This window comes from Thalassophryne amazonica, chromosome 8 (genome assembly GCF_902500255.1).
Source record: "Thalassophryne amazonica chromosome 8, fThaAma1.1, whole genome shotgun sequence".
Classification (NCBI taxonomy): domain Eukaryota; kingdom Metazoa; phylum Chordata; class Actinopteri; order Batrachoidiformes; family Batrachoididae; genus Thalassophryne; species Thalassophryne amazonica.
In genome coordinates this window covers 111,014,033-111,031,724 of record NC_047110.1, presented here as the reverse complement: position 1 = coordinate 111,031,724, position 17,692 = coordinate 111,014,033, and the positions used below count along the sequence as shown (strand labels likewise).

Sequence of the window (17,692 nt, the reverse complement as noted above, 5' to 3'; positions counted from 1 at the left end):
AGGATGGAGCCACCAGGGAGGAGGAGAAGAGGGAGACCAAAGAGAAGGTTTATGGATGTGCTGAGGGAGGACATGCAGGTGGTTGGTGTGACAGAGGAAGATACAGAGGACAGGGTGAGATGGAAACGATTGATCTGCTGTGGCGACCCCTAACGGGAACAACCGAAAGACAAAGAATAATACACATATACGTACACATACATATACACCCAGACACGCATACACACATGCACACACATACCTGTACACATACACATATACATATGCATATATATAAACATGATTGGGATTGAAAAGGAGATAGGAGCATCTTCTTTGCAATATGTGAAATGGAGTTTAGATGTGGTAAGGTGACATTAGTGCAGGGATTTGTAAATGAGTTGTTATTGCATATGATTTGTGGACATGTTATTGCCTGTGGTTATTTCACAGTGTTATTATACAGTCTGACAGCAGCAGGAAGGAACGACCTGCGGTATCGTTCCTTCTTGCACTGAGGGTGCCTCAGTCTGTCACTGAAGGAGATGGTCAGCTCCACTACAGTCCAGTGCAGAGGGTGAGAGGAGTTGTTCATGATGGATTTGAACTTGGCTAACACCCTCCTCTCAGCCGCCTCCTCCAGAGAGTCCAGAGGACAGCCCAGGACAGAGCTGGACTTCCTAACCAGCTTGTTCAGTCTCTTTCTCTCCCGCTGTGTGCTGCCCGGGGCCCAACAGACGCCAGCATAGAGGAGAGCAGAGGCTACAACAGAGTCATAGAAGGTCATAAGCAGAGGCCTGCTCACTCCACAGGATCTCAGTCTCCTCAGGAGGTGGAGGCGACTCTGACCTTTTTTGTACAGGGCGTCAGTGTTGTGAGTCCAGTTCAGTTTGCTGTTGAGGTGAACACCCAGGTATTTGAAACTGTCCACAGTCTTTATGTCTTCCTCCTGGATGTTCACCGGTGGGTGAGGTGGTGGTTTCCTCCTGAAGTTGATCACCATCTCCTTCGTCTTACTGGTGTTGAGACACAAGTGGTTGCGCTCACACCAGTCCACGAAGTCTGTGATGACTGACTGGTACTCCAGCTCGTTCCCCTCAGACACACACCCACAATGACGGAGTCATCAGAGAACTTCTGGAGGTGGCAGCTGTCTGTGTTGTAGGTGAAGTCCGAGGTGTAGAGGGTGAAGAGGAAAGGCAAGAGGACGGTGCCCTGGGGGACCCGGTGCTGCACCTTACCACCTCAGACTGACAGCCACACAGCCGCACGTACTGCAGGCGGTCAGTGAGGTAGTCGATGGTCCAGGAGGCGAGGTGTCCATCCACACCTGCGTCCTCCAGCTTCCCCCGCAGCAGCGCCGGTCTGATGGTGTTGAAAGCACTGGAGAAATCAAAGAACATGACTCTCACAGCGCTCCCGCCGGTCTCCAGGTGGGTTAGCACTCGCTGCAATAGGTAGATGACACAGCATCATCTACCCTGATGTTGGCGAACTGCAGCGGGTCCAGGGTGTTGCTCACACATCCAAATCCACATCCAAGACATGTGGGTTAGGTGGATTGGAATCTTGAAATTGTCCGTAGGTGTGCGTGGGCGTGGCTGTGTTTGTTTGTCTGTTTGTGACAAACTGCCGTCCTGTCCAGGGTGTACCCCGCCTCACACTCTGTGACTGCAGGGATAGGCTCCAGCCCACCGCTGGCCTTAACTGGACTAAGCTCTGAAGATGTGTGTGTGTGTGTGTGTGTGTGTGTGTGTGTGTTGTGTGTGTGTGTGGTGTGTGTTGTGTGTGTGTGTGTGATATGAAAACTTGTGGGTTACAGGCTGTTTACAAACAAACAACCAGACAGACAAACAAACCAGGGTCAAAACATAATTAAACAGCCGTGTCAGTTACATTTTGAGTTGTTTATCAATCAATCAATCAACTTTTTTCTTGTATAGCGCCAAATCACAACAAACAGTTGCCCCAAGGCGCGTTTATGTCTCTGCTCACTTCTCTGCCATCGACACACTTCTTTTTCAAAATCTATCAGATAGGAACAGGATCCAAAAGTATCCTTTTAATCAGTAGCCAGTGAGCATTAATTCCTCAGGAAACTGGACTCATCTGTATTTTATCATTTCCTTGTCTCTGGAAATTGGTCCAGGCGTACATGCACCAACAGCCCCGCTCGGGTTACAGCTCAGAGTGCTCACCCGGGTCAAACACAACAGACTTTGTGGGAGTCCAGTCTGACATATATCTATGAGACAACTATATCAGTGTGCGTCATAGAAAAGCTGAATCTGTGTTTGTGTGTTTATGTGTGTGTGTGTGTGTGTGTGTGTTTGTGTGTGTGTGTGTCATATCATGTCCTCCTATACACATGGTTGTAGCACACGTTATTAGTGATGTGCTTGTTTTGTCCTCCTTTTTTATCAAAAGCACCACAGTTCAGCACCAAGCAGGAGCAACAGCAAAAAAAGACAACAGTCTTAGAAATTTGTGTCACCACACACGCCAGTGTTGCCACCATCATGCAGAGGTATCCATCAGCGTCTTTCACAAAAGTTTCTTACATCCACACAGCTGTATTCTTGAGGGGCTGCGAGAGAAACAGTTGGTGACTCTGATCACTGTCTAATCGCTTGTGTGACTCCGGCTTTAAAAAAAACAGGTCCAGCATTAAATCGCACAACACATAGATGCGCCATATATATAATACGTTAACGTGAGGTCAGGGCGTATGTCTCTGGTCGCGATCCAGCATGCAGTTGCCTCAGTGTTGAGGACCACAGTGGTTGGAAGAGAACGAGGACACGTCCATGTTTCACCTTCTTGCTGCAGCAGATAAATGGTCCAGGTGAACCGGATGTCTGCCTGGGTGGTTGACACCGAGGACCCGGGGTGGTTCCGTGGTGTGACTGTGGTGCCAGTGCATGCTCCCAGACCTGACCTCTGCATGGACCTCCCACTGCTTTATCCTCATCCTTCTTCTCTGTTTGCTCAATTGTTTTTTAACTCTTTTCCTCTGTCTCGTTTGTCGTGTCACCTGTCAATCACCCAGACAGTCTGGTTTACGTGTTAACTGAGGGTGAATGATAGTGACAGTTTAATACTGGCTTCTCTTCGGACCGTGTGCAGGTGTGAGTCTTTTCTCTGTTTCTGACTCTGCTCTCCTCCTTTCTTCTTTTTCTCCACCGTGCTGTGATAGTAATGTGGACACTAAGGAGCTGTGCGGTGAGTGGACTCCTCACATCCGCCTTTTCTCACTCTTATCTGTTATTTACAAAAAGTGCTCCTCAGTTGAATTAGTAAGTTATTTTTAACTCATCAGCGACTTTGGGCTGAGCCTTGCTAATTAATGTCCTTGCAGACTACTTCGCCAAGCACATGGGCGACTACGAGGGAGTTCTGGCCTCATTGGAAACTCTCAACCTTTCCATTCTCAAAGCCATGGACTTCACCAAGAAGGTAAGTGTGTGTGCTCTCTGGAGAAACCATCCTGCCACTCTGACAGCACTGGTGTTTTTTTTATGGCGTAATCTGTCTGAGTGTGTCGACGCATCAGCCGCCGTACACAACGGCCTTGCGCGGATTATCTGTTCCTGTTCCATGTGTGTAAGTTATATGTGTCTGTTATGAAGCTCGTCCAGGTCAGGTTATGTCTGGACGCATGTGCTGATGCCACGCATCCCCACAACCACCATACCACAGACCCACCTTAGGTCCTAGAAGGGAACCTCCCAGATAGGTTGGGATGGACTGGTTGTCTATCTGCTGAAGCCAGGTGAAGCCTGGGGATGAGCTTCTGTACCTGTTGGTGTCCTCAACACTGAGGCATTTGAGAGGTGGATTATGACCAGAGACACGCACCACATGGCCATAATATCAAACCTACAGTAAGGCTCCCTCACAGTGCAAGTGATACTCCTCAACGGACTCTCACTAAGTAACCGCCTGTTTGACACAAAATCATTCCAGTGATACCAAAGGATCCCCTGAAGAGATCTGGTATCAAATACGTAGTTGTCACCTTAGGTCACTGATTAGACTCTAAATTTCTCAAGCATACAGTAAGACAGAAAATAACAGGAGCTGCAGCTTCTGACACTCTCCAGGGACCTCTCCAAGACTCACAAGGTCTTCCAGACATCTCTATCTCAAGAGAGGTGAATGCCACTGCTGAGATGAGTAAATGACTCTACAAGTTCTACAGTCCAAATAGTGACAAATCCGTGGTAAATGAACTGCATTTATGTAGCACTTTTCCATCTGCAGCAGACATTCAAAGTGCTTTACAATAATGCCTCACATTCACCCCAATGTCAGTGCTGCCATAGAAGGTGCTCACTACACACCAGGAGCAACCAGGGGATTAAGGAACTTACCCAGTGGCCCTTAATGATTTTCCAGTCAGGCTGGAATTTGAACCAAGGATCCTCTGGTCTCAAGCCCAACGCTTAACCACTAGACCATCACCTGCAGATGCAGTAAGATAGGTGAGGTATCCCTTAGCCTGATGGCCGGTAGGGGCAATGGACATTTAGAGTCCAACCATTTCTATGGCACAACATAAGAAGGGCGGTGTCTGTCTTGTATTCCTTCCCTCTGAACCCTCACCCTGATGGTAGTGGTGGTTCATCCTTCTTGTGGGACGAGGATCATCTTCATTCCCCATCTGGCCCATTGGGTGTTTGAGGTCGTAGGTGGCTGATGAGGTCAAGCTACACCCTGAGGTTTCTGAAACACTTTGGACAGGACAATGAGGCCATAGCACCTGGGTGGAGCTTATGAACTTTGGTCATTTTGAAACTTGTGTTCAACACACGTTGTCTTTGCTGTCTTGGATACACCACCAGGACCAGAGTCCAGCGGTGCTGCTGTCACTGCAGTGTGGATCTCTTCAGAACTCTGTGGAAAAGGGTCTGGGGGAAACCATCTGCATGAGCTGCTTGAGGTTTGGATCTGAGTCCCGTCTTGCAGTAGGTGACCTCTCAGCACAACACCAGTCACAACACTCCACAGACAGGATGAGGATCCAAAAGTTTTACTCCAGTCCCCTTCATAATGCATGTTGATCCATTCTTCCTTCCATCCTCTGATGCAGATTTTACTCCAACAGAGTGAAGAATCAGGAGTACTTTATCATGACTGGAGTGTCAATTGCCCCATAAAACTCCAAAAGGCATCATCTGCAAGCTGGAGAGCCACCTGCAGTCCTGAACAACATGCCCAGGATGATTAAACACGGCATGCTGTTAGCCAACGATTTGTCCTCAGCTCTTGACAGTTTTGACTTGCTCTAAATTATTGCATCATGAAATGTGCTGTTTGCAGTTAATGTTTCAAAAGTAAACACTAATGATAAACATTAAATATATTTTCAGGAAATCTTAAAAAATTGATCTTTGCTAATGTTAGCTAAGCCCATTAAGGTGCTTTTAGGCTCCTCGGTTTCAAACCAAAGACCCGTTACTTCTTTCTAATTCTAATTAAATGCCTTTCATGCAGGAAGTGTGCAGCGTTGATGCAGCAGCTGAGCCAAGAGCTGAGCCGCCAACTGCAAAATCAAATCAAATCAATTTTATTTATATAGCGCCAAATCACAACAAACAGTTGCTCCAAGGCGCTTTATATTGTAAGGCAAGGCCATACAATAATTACGTAAAAACCCCAACGGTCAAAACGACCCCCTGTGAGCAAGCACTTGGCGACAGTGGGAAGGAAAAACTCCCTTTTAACAGGAAGAAACCTCCAGCAGAACCAGGCTCAGGGAGGGGCAGTCTTCTGCTGGGACTGGTTGGGGCTGAGGGAGAGAACCAGGAAAAAGACATGCTGTGGAGGGGAGCAGAGATCAATCACTAATGATTAAATGCAGAGTGGTGCATACAGAGCAAAAAGAGAAAGAAACACTCAGTGCATCATGGGAACCCCCCAGCAGTCTAAGTCTATAGCAGCATAACTAAGGGATGGTTCAGGGTCACCTGATCCAGCCCTAACTATAAGCTTTAGCAAAAAGGAAAGTTTTAAGCCTAATCTTAAAAGTAGAGAGGGTGTCTGTCTCCCTGATCTGAATTGGGAGCTGGTTCCACAGGAGAGGAGCCTGAAAGCTGAAGGCTCTGCCTCCCATTCTACTCTTACAAACCCTAGGAACTACAAGTAAGCCTGCAGTCTGAGAGCGAAGCGCTCTATTGGGGTGATATGGTACTATGAGGTCCCTAAGATAAGATGGGACCTGATTATTCAAAACCTTATAAGTAAGAAGAAGAATTTTAAATTCTATTCTAGAATTAACAGGAAGCCAATGAAGAGAGGCCAATATGGGTGAGATATGCTCTCTCCTTCTAGTCCCCGTCAGTACTCTAGCTGCAGCATTTTGAATTAACTGAAGGCTTTTCAGGGAACTTTTAGGACAACCTGATAATAATGAATTACAATAGTCCAGCCTAGAGGAAATAAATGCATGAATTAGTTTTTCATCATCACTCTAAGACAAGACCTTTCTAATTTTAGAGATATTGCGTAAATGCAAAAAAGCAGTCCTACATATTTGTTTAATATGCGCATTGAATGACATATCCTGATCAAAAATGACTCCAAGATTTCTCACAGTATTACTAGAGGTCAGGGTAATGCCATCCAGAGTAAGGATCTGGTTAGACACCATGTTTCTAAGATTTGTGGGGCCAAGAACAATAACTTCAGTTTTATCTGAGTTTAAAAGCAGGAAATTAGAGGTCATCCATGTCTTTATGTCTGTAAGACATTCCTGCAGTTTAGCTAATTGGAGTGTGTCCTCTGGCTTCATGGATAGATAAAGCTGAGTATCATCTGCGTAACAATGAAAATTTAAGCAATGCTGTCTAATAATACTGCCTAAGGGAAGCATGTATAAAGTGAATAAAATTGGTCCTAGCACAGAACCTTGTGGAACTCCATAATTAACTTTAGTCTGTGAAGAAGATTCCCCATTTACATGAACAAATTGTAATCTATTAGATAAATATGATTTAAACCACCGCAGCACAGTGCCTTTAATACCTATGGCATGCTCTAATCTCTGTAATAAAATTTTATGGTCAACAGTATCAAAAGCAGCACTGAGGTCTAACAGAACAAGCACAGAGATGAGTCCACTGTCTGAGGCCATAAGAAGATCATTTGTAACCTTCACTAATGCTGTTTCTGTACTATGATGAATTCTAAAACCTGACTGAAACTCTTCAAATAGACCATTCCTCTGCAGATGATCAGTTAGCTGTTTTACAACTACCCTTTCAAGAATTTTTGAGAGAAAAGGAAGGTTGGAAAAACCATCCTGCCACTGGAAAGCCGCAGGAACAAGCAGCAGTGCTGAAAATTCTCCCAGTCGCTTTAGATTTAATTTTAAACACAATTGTTGGTTGAGACATGCCTTCCAGCCCGTTAACAAGTGGGGCAATGAGTTAGTAACCAACATGATATCACATGACACGAGACGGATGAACATGGATGCCGTCTGTTCACATCCTGTGTGCGATTCATGGACAACTGAGGAACCATGTGTCAGGTTGTCCCAGGTGTGTGTGTGAGACTTTACACGTGTGTATGTGCGTATCTGTGTTTGTGTGCGCGTGTATGCATGTGTGTGTGTGTCTGTGTGTGTGAGTGCAGCACTCTGACTTTGCTCTATTTATCTCCATCCAGCAACTTTGGCTCTGCCCTTTCCTTCAGCTGCAGCACTTCATGAAACATGCACGTACGTGCACTCTCACACTGTTTAACCAGCCTCCCCTCTCTCCTTCTCTCTCTCTCTCTCTCTCTCTCTCTCTCTCTCTCTCTCTCTCTCTCTCTCTCTCTCTCTCTCTCATTCACACTCGTTTTTTTTTAATTTGTTTGTTTTTATCCAGTCACTGTCTTGTCGCTGTGATGTCACAGTATTGTCTGATTGTGCTCGTGTGTAAAGGATCAGGCCCGTGTGGGGCTTCAGATCAGCTGAAGCACTCAGATATCCAGTAGAAGTGCTGATGATGAGCTTTAATACAGTTCAACTGCAGTAAGACGACAAGATCCATTTGTCTCCAGTCCACTGGGACACATCTTCTTTCTGTTTGAATGGTGGGCACTGGGTAAAGAAACACTGTATTGCTCTTTGTGTGTGTGTGTGTGTGTGTGTGTGTGTGTGTGTGTGTGTGTGTGTGTGTGTGTGTGTGTGTGTGTGTGTGTGTGGCATATAAAATTTCTCATGCATCATCTTTTACACAGATGATTGACAGGTGGGTGTGGTTAGGCTGAAATCGGCTACAAATTGAGTTTGTTCACAAAATATGGATCCCGTAAAACCGCAGCATAATCTAAAAATAGTTTCCACAGTTTGAAGATTGTGAGGTTGGCATGATACGGGCAGCACCAATCTGCATCTGGCAGTGACGGCGCCGTCTCTGAGCTGCCAGAGGGGACGCTGCACAGACGAGAGGACATCAGAGATAGAGATCAAATCAGTCTGAAGGAACCTGGTTTGCAAGCAACTAAAGGTTTTGTTGGTCCAGTGCATGTGCTCTGGCTGTTGGGTCGAGTTCTGTCCACAGTGTCTCCAATGTCTTAGTTGGTGAGGAAGGTTTTACTGACTTTGAAGTTGCAGGCCATGCTGCTGTTCCTTCTCACAACATTTAAAAGGTATTTTTGCATTGAGTACATTATGAGAGGAAGCTGTCCCATTTGTCCCATTCTTTTTGCAAACATGTTTTAAGATGTGCAACAGTTTGGCCTTGTCGAGTTGCACTTTTCGTTTCTAAATTCTCCACACAGGAGTCAGGTCAGGACTGCAGGTAGGACAGTCCAGTACTCATACCCCCCACCTCTGCACCCATACCTTTGTAATGTGTGCAGAATGTGGTTTTGCATTGAATGCAAAAGTACATTTTGCTGAACTACTACGAAACTACTACTACTACTTGAAAATATGTCTTCTTGAAGGCATCATGTTGCTCTAAATTCTCAATGTACATTTCTGCATTAATGATGCCATCACAGAAGTGTAAATGACCTTTTCTGAGGGCAGTGACACCCCCAGACCATGAGAGCACCTGGCTTTTGGACTTATTGCTGATAAGTCTGGATGGTCCATTTCATTTTGGTCTAGAGCACATGGTGTCAATTTCTTCCAAAAAAAAAAAAAAAAAAAGATCTGGAATATTAATTCCTCTGACCACAAGACATATGTCAACTGTGTCATGGCCCAACCCAGATGCCTCTGAGCCAAGAAGCAGTCAACACTGCTTCTGGACAAGTTTAATGTAAGCTTTTTTTTTTTTTTTGCACAGTAAAGTTTTAAGTAGGATTTGTGACTGTAACTCTGGGAAACCTTTATAAAGTGTGACAATACAAAGTCATCCCTTAGGGCCCCAACACATATAGTGCAAATTTGGTCGAATTGCACATGAAGTGCACATTAAGCATGAATTGTATGCAAAACATGTACATTCATAGCTGCTTCCAACACCTCATACACCTGTTGCTACAAGTATTTGCACACACCAGCGACTGACAGAGTGTGCGCTGTGAGAGCCCATCAAACCTTCTCGTGGCAGGTGTCGGCCAAATTCCAGCTGACACACATGAACATCTAACACAGCTCGTTTGGCACTCCAGAAATGTGTCACCATTCGTACTATTAACACGACAACAGTCAGCAGACAATTACTGTCGAGCTGGATGTGAAATTTGTCTAAGACCCCCACAACTGTGGAGTTGCAAAAAGCCACACACGTGGTGCATGTGTCTCACATGTGTGCGCGTGTATCACAACCCCACTCCCCCAACACATCGGGTGTGCCAGGGGGCACACTTGCATAAAATGCTTATATGTATGTACAGATCTGATCAGATGGGGGCTGGACAGCAAGGTCTGATCGCACACAGCACTGGGAGGGGCCTGTCAGCTGATCACAGCACACTGACAGCTGGATGACGGCTCAGTGTACACATTCCAAACACAGAAACCACTACCAGGATAGTTATATAAATAATTATGACAGTACCTACATACACAATTACATAACAAATAATGAAAATGAATGACCACATAACACAGTTGAGACACATTGGTCTGGGCGCCGAACAGACAGGGGGCCGTGTCCGCTCACAGCAGCGGCTGTAAAGATCTCTGCTCCTGGATGTCCCAGCTGGAGGACATGTTCCATGTTTGGAAAGACACGAACTGACAACATTCCTCCATGAGGCGTGTGTCTCTGCCTGCTGTTGTCATGTGGAACTATATAAACATCTTTTGCCTTTGTGTCAGGCTGCAGCAGTTGCACACAGCGCACCTCCTTCATGTCCTTATTGATTTCAGGCATTTTTCCGCAGTGATTACAGGCCAGCGATGGTAGCGCAGTGGTAAAGTTTCCCTCTGGTAATCAGAGCTTATGGGTTCGAATCCCATGAGTGGCATTTTTTTTTAACCAGGGTTTTTTAACTGTGTGGCTCTGTATTGCATCCCCTTTTATGTATTATTTATATCAACTCAGCGATATTCACTAATTATACAGCTGTTTTTTATTTTATTGTTCTCCACATCAGTGGAGTGATGTGGTGCAGCTGCACGCCCTGTGTTCCTGTTCGAAAGACCGTTGTGTGCATGAACCATCACAGCAGCATCATGCATGCCTGCCCGTTGGCTCGCTGTTTGCATGGTTCGCTCATACAAACTGTTCCGCCGTGAGACGCCCTCAGTTGTACTTATTCGTACTATGTGTAAAGGGGCCCTTACCTATGTGGTTATATCAGCTGTTGATGAATGACTGTTCTACCTGCACTGCCATGTGATCGAATGGAGGTCACTGTTGTTCAGCTTAGGCTTGCACCCTTGATCTTTGCACACTGAATTTCCTTCAGATGTATTGAATTACGAGGTCTGTTAGAAAAGTATCGGACCTTTTAATTTTTTTCAAAAACCATATGGATTTGAATCACGTGTGATTGCATCAGACAAGCTTGAACCTTCGTGCGCATGCTTGAGTTTTTTCACGCCTGTCGGTTGCGTCATTCGCCTGTGAGCAGGCTTTGTGTGAGCAGTGGTCCACCCCTCTCATCAGATTTTTATTGCGAATAAATGTCTGAACGATTTGGAGCTTTGCTGCATCACTTTTTTTCCAGAAACTGTGAGAGACCTCCACATGGAAACCGTTCGGAAAATTAATATAGCTTTCAGGGACGATTTTATGGGGATTACACAGATTAAGGAGTGTTACTGCTGCTTTATGTACGGCCCACAGCTGCTGAGAGCGCGGCACGCTCTCAGCGCCAATCGACATGCTCAAACAACCAGATCATTTCCAACATGAAGGCTTTGTTGATCCGGACCTCGTCTGACTTTCACAAAAAGGCAGGAGACGTGGACATCAGCACTTTTTCAGCACATTCCACTGTTACAGGAGTTTTTTTCATGGAAAGAAAAGTGGAGGGACGCGCCACGGAGCCATTCATTACGTGGCACAAAACCACCTCCGTGTTGGTCTCACAGGACGGCTTTCAGGTGGATTTCAGATGGATTCCGATTGCTTTTTAGTCGTGTGATTATCCGATTGTGATTGTGCATGAGCTGGACATGCCTGAACATGTCCTGGAAGGCTTCATCATGGCGTTTCTTTGCGCCATGTGGCTCCACCGCGACGCGCGGAACTCCTCCGCACGTCTGTCTTAATGTGCTGATGTCCACGTCTTTTCACAATTCCTGTGCTAGTCAGACGACATACCGGATCAAGACAGCGTCCAGTTTAGAAATGAACGGCACATTCCACTGTTCCACTGCACTCTCAGCAGTTGTGGGCCATCCTTAAAGCGTCAGTAACACTCCTTAATCTGTATAATCCCCATAAAAACCGTCCCTGAAAGCCATATAAATTTTCCGAATGGTGTCCACCTGGAGGTCTCTCACAGTTTCTGGAAAAAAATTGATGCAGCAAAGCTCCAAATCGTTCAGACATTTATTCGCAATAAAAATCTGATGAGAGGGGTGGACCACTGCTCACACAAAGCCTGCTCACAGGCGAATGACGTAACCAACAGGCATGAAAAAACTCACGCATGCACACGAAGGTTCAAGAAGAAGATTCAAATCCATATGGTTTTTGAAAAAAATAAAAAGGTCCGAGTCTAAGGCACACCTGTGCACTAATCATGGTGTCTAATCAGCATCTTGATATGGCACACCTGTGAGGTGGGATGGATTATCTCAGCAAAGGAGAAGTGCTCACTATCACAGATTTAGACTGGTTTGTGAACAATATTTGAGGGAAATGGTGATATTGTGTATGTGGAAAAAGTTTTAGATCTTTGAGTTCATCTCATACAAAATGGGAGCAAAACCAAAAGTGTTGCGTTTATATTTTTGTTGAGTATACATTTGAATAATCTGATTGCAGTCGATGCTGTTAAAAGTCCAGAAACCTCTGAGACTCTAAAACTGCTTCAGAACCAGTGAACTAGCTGTGAAAGCCTCCCAAAGCTTCACCGAGCTTACATATCAAACAGATGCACCTCAAGAGCTAAAAGAATCTCTTAATGTGCTTTTTTGATATTGAAAAAGCTGACAGTCGAATTAAAGTTCCGTGACACAGCATTCTTCTCGCTTCCAGTTTAATATTAGTTTCTGATTACATGTTTTGATCACATTTGAATGATTTTAATATTTCAAAAAATGCAAAATATTAAAACCATTTCACATTTGATGTGTTACTCTGCCCTCTGACCGCGTTACTGCACAGGTTGTTGTGTGTTGGGGGGTTTGGCTGGACATTTTGGTGCTGTTTCCTTTTCTTTGCTCTCCAGGTGGTATGCAGACTGTTTTTTTCTGTGGAGAAGGTGCTGGCGGAAGAGTCCTTCACCCTCATCAGAACTATTGGCTGCACCTGTGGAGGATGTTCACGTGCAGACTTAAAGACTTTCAGCTGAAGCAGATAATGAGATGGCGTTTTGCATTTAAGCCATGAGTGATTTGAGCAGAATTGCCGGGAACTCGACCTTGTGACGTTCGGTTGTGAGACGCTGAGGACCGCGCCAGGGTTTGACACATCGTGCCTGTTAAATTTTGACTATTAGAGAAAAAATTACTCATAACCATCCCAAAGATGTATCGTTATCTTTGGCTGCTTTCAGTGATGCCGGTATTTGGTTAGACTCTTTCTCTCCGATTGTTCTGTCTGAGTTATTTTCATTAGTTACTTCATCCAAACCATCAACATGCTTATTAGACCCCATTCCTGCCAGGCTGCTCAAGGAAGTCCTACCATTATTTAATGCTTTAATCTTAAATATGATCAATCTATCTTTGTTAGTTGGTTATGTACCACAGGCCTTTAAGGTGGCAGTAATTAAACCATTACTTAAAAAGCCATCACTTGACCCAGCTATCTTAGCTAATTATAGGCCAATCTCCAACCTTCCTTTTCTCTCAAAGATTCTTGAGAGGGTAGTTGTAAAACAGCTAACTGATCACCTGCAGAGGAATGGTCTATTTGAAGAGTTTCAGTCAGGTTTTAGAATTCATCATAGTACAGAAACAGCATTAGTGAAGGTTACAAATGATCTTCTTATGGCTTCGGACAGTGGACTTATCTCTGTGCTTGTTCTGTTGGACCTCAGTGCTGCTTTTGATACTGTTGACCATAAAATTTTATTACAGAGATTAGAGCATGTCATAGGTATTAAAGGCATTGCGCTGCGGTGGTTTGAATCATATTTGTCTAATAGATTACAGTTTGTTCATGTAAATGGGGAATCTTCTTCACAGACTAAAGTTAATTATGGAGTTCCACAAGGTTCTGTGCTAGGACCAATTTTATTCACTTTATACATGCTTCCCTTGGGCAGTATTATTAGACGGTATTGCTTAAATTTTCATTGTTACGCAGATGATACCCAGCTTTATCTATCCATGAAGCCAGAGGATACGCACCAATTAGCTAAACTGCAGGATTGTCTTACAGACATAAAGACATGGATGACCTCTAATTTCCTGCTTTTAAACTCAGATAAAACTGAAGTTATTGTACTTGGCCCCACAAATCTTAGAAGCATGGTGTCTAACCAGATCGTTACTCTGGATGGCATTTCCCTGATCTCTAGTAATACTGTGAGAAATCTTGGAGTTATTTTTGATCAGGATATGTCATTCAAAGCGCATATTAAACAAATATGTAGGACTGCCTTTTTGCATTTACGCAATATCTCTAAAATCAGAAAGGTCTTGTCTCAGAGTGATGCTGAAAAACTAATTCATGCATTTATTTCCTCTAGGCTGGACTATTGTAATTCATTATTATCAGGTTGTCCTAAAAGTTCCCTAAAAAGCCTTCAGTTGGTTCAGAATGCTGCAGCTAGAGTACTGACGGGGACTAGCAGGAGAGAGCATATCTCACCCGTGTTGGCCTCCCTTCATTGGCTTCCTGTTAATGCTAGAATAGAATTTAAAATTCTTCTTCTTACTTATAAGGTTTTGAATAATCAGGTCCCATCTTATCTTAGGGACCTCGTAGTACCATATTACCCCATTAGAGCGCTTCGCTCTCAGACTGCGGGCTTACTTGTAGTTCCTAGGGTTTGTAAGAGTAGAATGGGAGGCAGAGCCTTCAGCTTTCAGGCTCCTCTCCTGTGGAACCAGCTCCCAATTCAGATCAGGGAGACAGATACCCTCTCTACTTTTAAGATTAGGCTTAAAACTTTCCTTTTCGCTAAGGCTTATAGTTAGGGCTGGATCGGGTGACCCTGGACCATCCCTTGGTTATGTTGCTTTAGACGTAGACTGTTTCATAATTATTGTATGGCCTTGCCTTGCAATGTGGAGCGCCTTGGGGCAACTGTTTGTTGTGATTTGGCGCTATACAAGAAAAAAGTTGATTGATTGATTGATTGATTAAGGAGGACGGGTGAGGGACACATGCTGTCAGCACACATCAGAGGTGATTATCGTCTGAATAATCGTTAATAGTAATTTGGCGTTTTGTTACGCAGTATATTTGAACATTGATGAGAATTATGCAGTTTGCTTCTCACTGCCGTGGCGTACGGATTGATGATCCTCCACCTGTTGTGAGAAGCTGCTCATTTACATAAGGCTTAAATTCAGACCTGAATGTGTTGCTGATAGTGTGTGCCTCTGAAGGATATTTGTTGTAGCTCTGTTGACTTACCTCACCTTTTCCATCCTTCACAGAGTCAGTTTGTCGTATCCACCTGGGGGGTGTTCGACGGTGAATCTGAGTCCAGAAGTGCCGGGCTTTGATCCATTTGGGCGCTGGAGAGCGCGCCGTCCTTCACCTTGCCAAGACAGCTGAATATTTATGTTGTACACGAATTATTGCACATGAGGGGGAATAAATTTGTTTCTTGGAACCGCTTTCTGGTTATTTAGCGCTGGGCCATTGTCAGATGCTGGTTCAGTTTTCTGACCCGCGTCAGCGCATAACACAACAATGACGATGTCACCTGAGACTGACAGAAGCTAGTGCAGCGACAACTATCTTGAAATGCGTGGATTTAATGGATTTAACTGGATTTATTGATGGATTTACCATGGATTTAACTCAATACAGCTGATGAGGTGGAGAAATGTGGGTCTGCTCACAGAATCTCCAGTTTGGCATGATGATGCTTTGACAAGCCGACCACATCCTTTCACAACGATTCGCCGAGTGAATTACTTAAGCCCCAGTCACACGGCACTAACGAAGTACACCAAAGCCAAAACGAAACAAGAAATCTGGACTTACGTTGACTTTCGGAGACGTCGTTTAACCATTGTGCAGCTTCATTCCTGTAGCTGGCGCTTTGTCAGAATTTTCAAACTGTTGAAAAATATGAGTGAATCCTGATGACAGCCTCAATTTATCCATATTCCATTTTGCTTTCTGTCTTTACGGTTCCTCATCGTTTGCATAATTCCCATACCATCAGCATTCTGTTTGATTATTGTCCACCTTCGTCCAACCTCCCAAGTGTGTCATCTTGCACGAACGTTGACGATATCTGAATGGATCAATAACTAGAGATCCCTTGAGCTGAACGTGACTCATCCATGTGTGGGATGAAGAGCAACGTTTTCATAGAGAAACAATAGCGGCAAGAATGTTTGATCAACTATTTTATTTACGTTGCAGCCGTCTTTGGCGCATGTGCATGCACACGCTGTTGTAGTGAAGACAGACCTGTTGTCAAGACAATTAGCTCTCGCAGCTGCAAACCATCAAGGTCACGGCTCACTTTGTTTTTCTTTTGTTAGTTTCGGTTTCATTTCATTCTTTTATGCGCCCTGCACTCGCAGGCTTTCGGTGATGGGAGAAATGCCGGCTCATTTGTCCACTCTTTCTCGATGACACACTTTGTCCTGTTTACAATGGGGTACTCAGATCTAAGCAGTTTCAGTCTTTTGTTCATGGTAATGAGTCATTCACATCATCAGGAGAGTCGGCAGGAGAGCTGTCAGGAGAGGCGTCAGTCCCATCGTTAGGTGGGACAGCTACCCTGTCATTAGGAGAGTGCTAACTAGAGCACAATAGGTGCTAATTAGAGCAGTTGTTTAGTCACTGGCCTATAGCAGTCTGCCTTTCGGTAGGAGGGGTCTGGTTAGGTTAAAAACTCCAGCTTTTGTAGCTTCTGTTTTTCTTCTCTACACGAGTCAAGACAGAAGTCAGACTACCAGAGCAAGAATTTTAGCTGAGGAAGCTTCTGCGATTTGAAGCGAAACATCCTCACGTCAAGCAACCCAGTCCAGTCGAAGATTCAAGCTCCTCTACTAATAAATTGGATCTGCAAATGATACATCTGAAATTTATTCCCTGGCAGTGTTGGTCATATGTTGCAAAAACCTTTCAGTGCAGCATGAATAAAATTCCAGAAAGTTGGATGACTATAATTTTCTCTTCCCTTCGCTCTCAGAAAGCAAAGAGAAGCGGCGGTAATGACTAATCCCGTGTCATGTCACTCACTGGTCTCTCTGTGCGGCCCTGCAGGAAAAATCAACGTTGCAACAATTCATGGAAATGTGATATTTCCATGACTTTGTGCACGACTCGTTATTTCACTGTCAAAGTGTCAATTAGTGAGGCTGTTACCGCAGCCCGTCTGAAGAGTCCTGTGACTTTTTAATGACAAAGTAATTAGAAGTGCTTAATAAAGTCACTCAACTTCTGACCTCTCATTACTGCGCTGTGACTTATTTCCACTGTATGATGATCTTTAGATGATGAGATGACTGCAGCGCTCTAAGAGATTAAAGTTTGCTTTGTGTCATTTGGTCTGAATTCTTCCAGAGTCTTAAAGAAGCACTGAATGGAGCGCAAATCAGTGCACAAGGACCAAAAGGCAAGTCTGGGAGCATGCGCTGGTACTGGATGGCAACCACCCAGGCAGACAACCCGCCCATTTCTTTGCTACAGCCAGGTGAAACATGGACAAGTCCTTGGCTTCTCCAATGTCTGGGCTCCTCAACACTCAAATCAGGCACCTGTGCACTGGATTGTGCACAGATAGACGGGCCGCATAGCCAAAACGTCAGAGCTCCTCCTCATCTTCGTCTTTGTAAGACCTACATGACACTCAGTATGAATGATCAGAAGCCAGACAGAATGTCAACAAAACCAGGATTCATGCCACATTTGGGAGGGAATAAGAATTGCAGAGGACAGCGGTCCAAATACCCAGACTGTGCTCCGCCCTGCCCCGCCCAACTCATTCATGCATGTGCCGTGCA

At 44.7% G+C, this 17,692-nt stretch overlaps 1 protein-coding gene across 1 annotated transcript in view; it reads left to right on the top strand.

Annotated features, from left to right (window-relative positions):
- necab2 (N-terminal EF-hand calcium binding protein 2) overlaps positions 1-17,692 on the top strand; it is a 253,736-nt gene that overhangs the window by 96,551 nt on the left and 139,493 nt on the right. Inside the window, 2 exon segments of the mRNA XM_034177269.1 lie at positions 3,176-3,201; positions 3,338-3,435. Coding sequence (XP_034033160.1) covers positions 3,176-3,201; positions 3,338-3,435 — 124 coding nt within the window.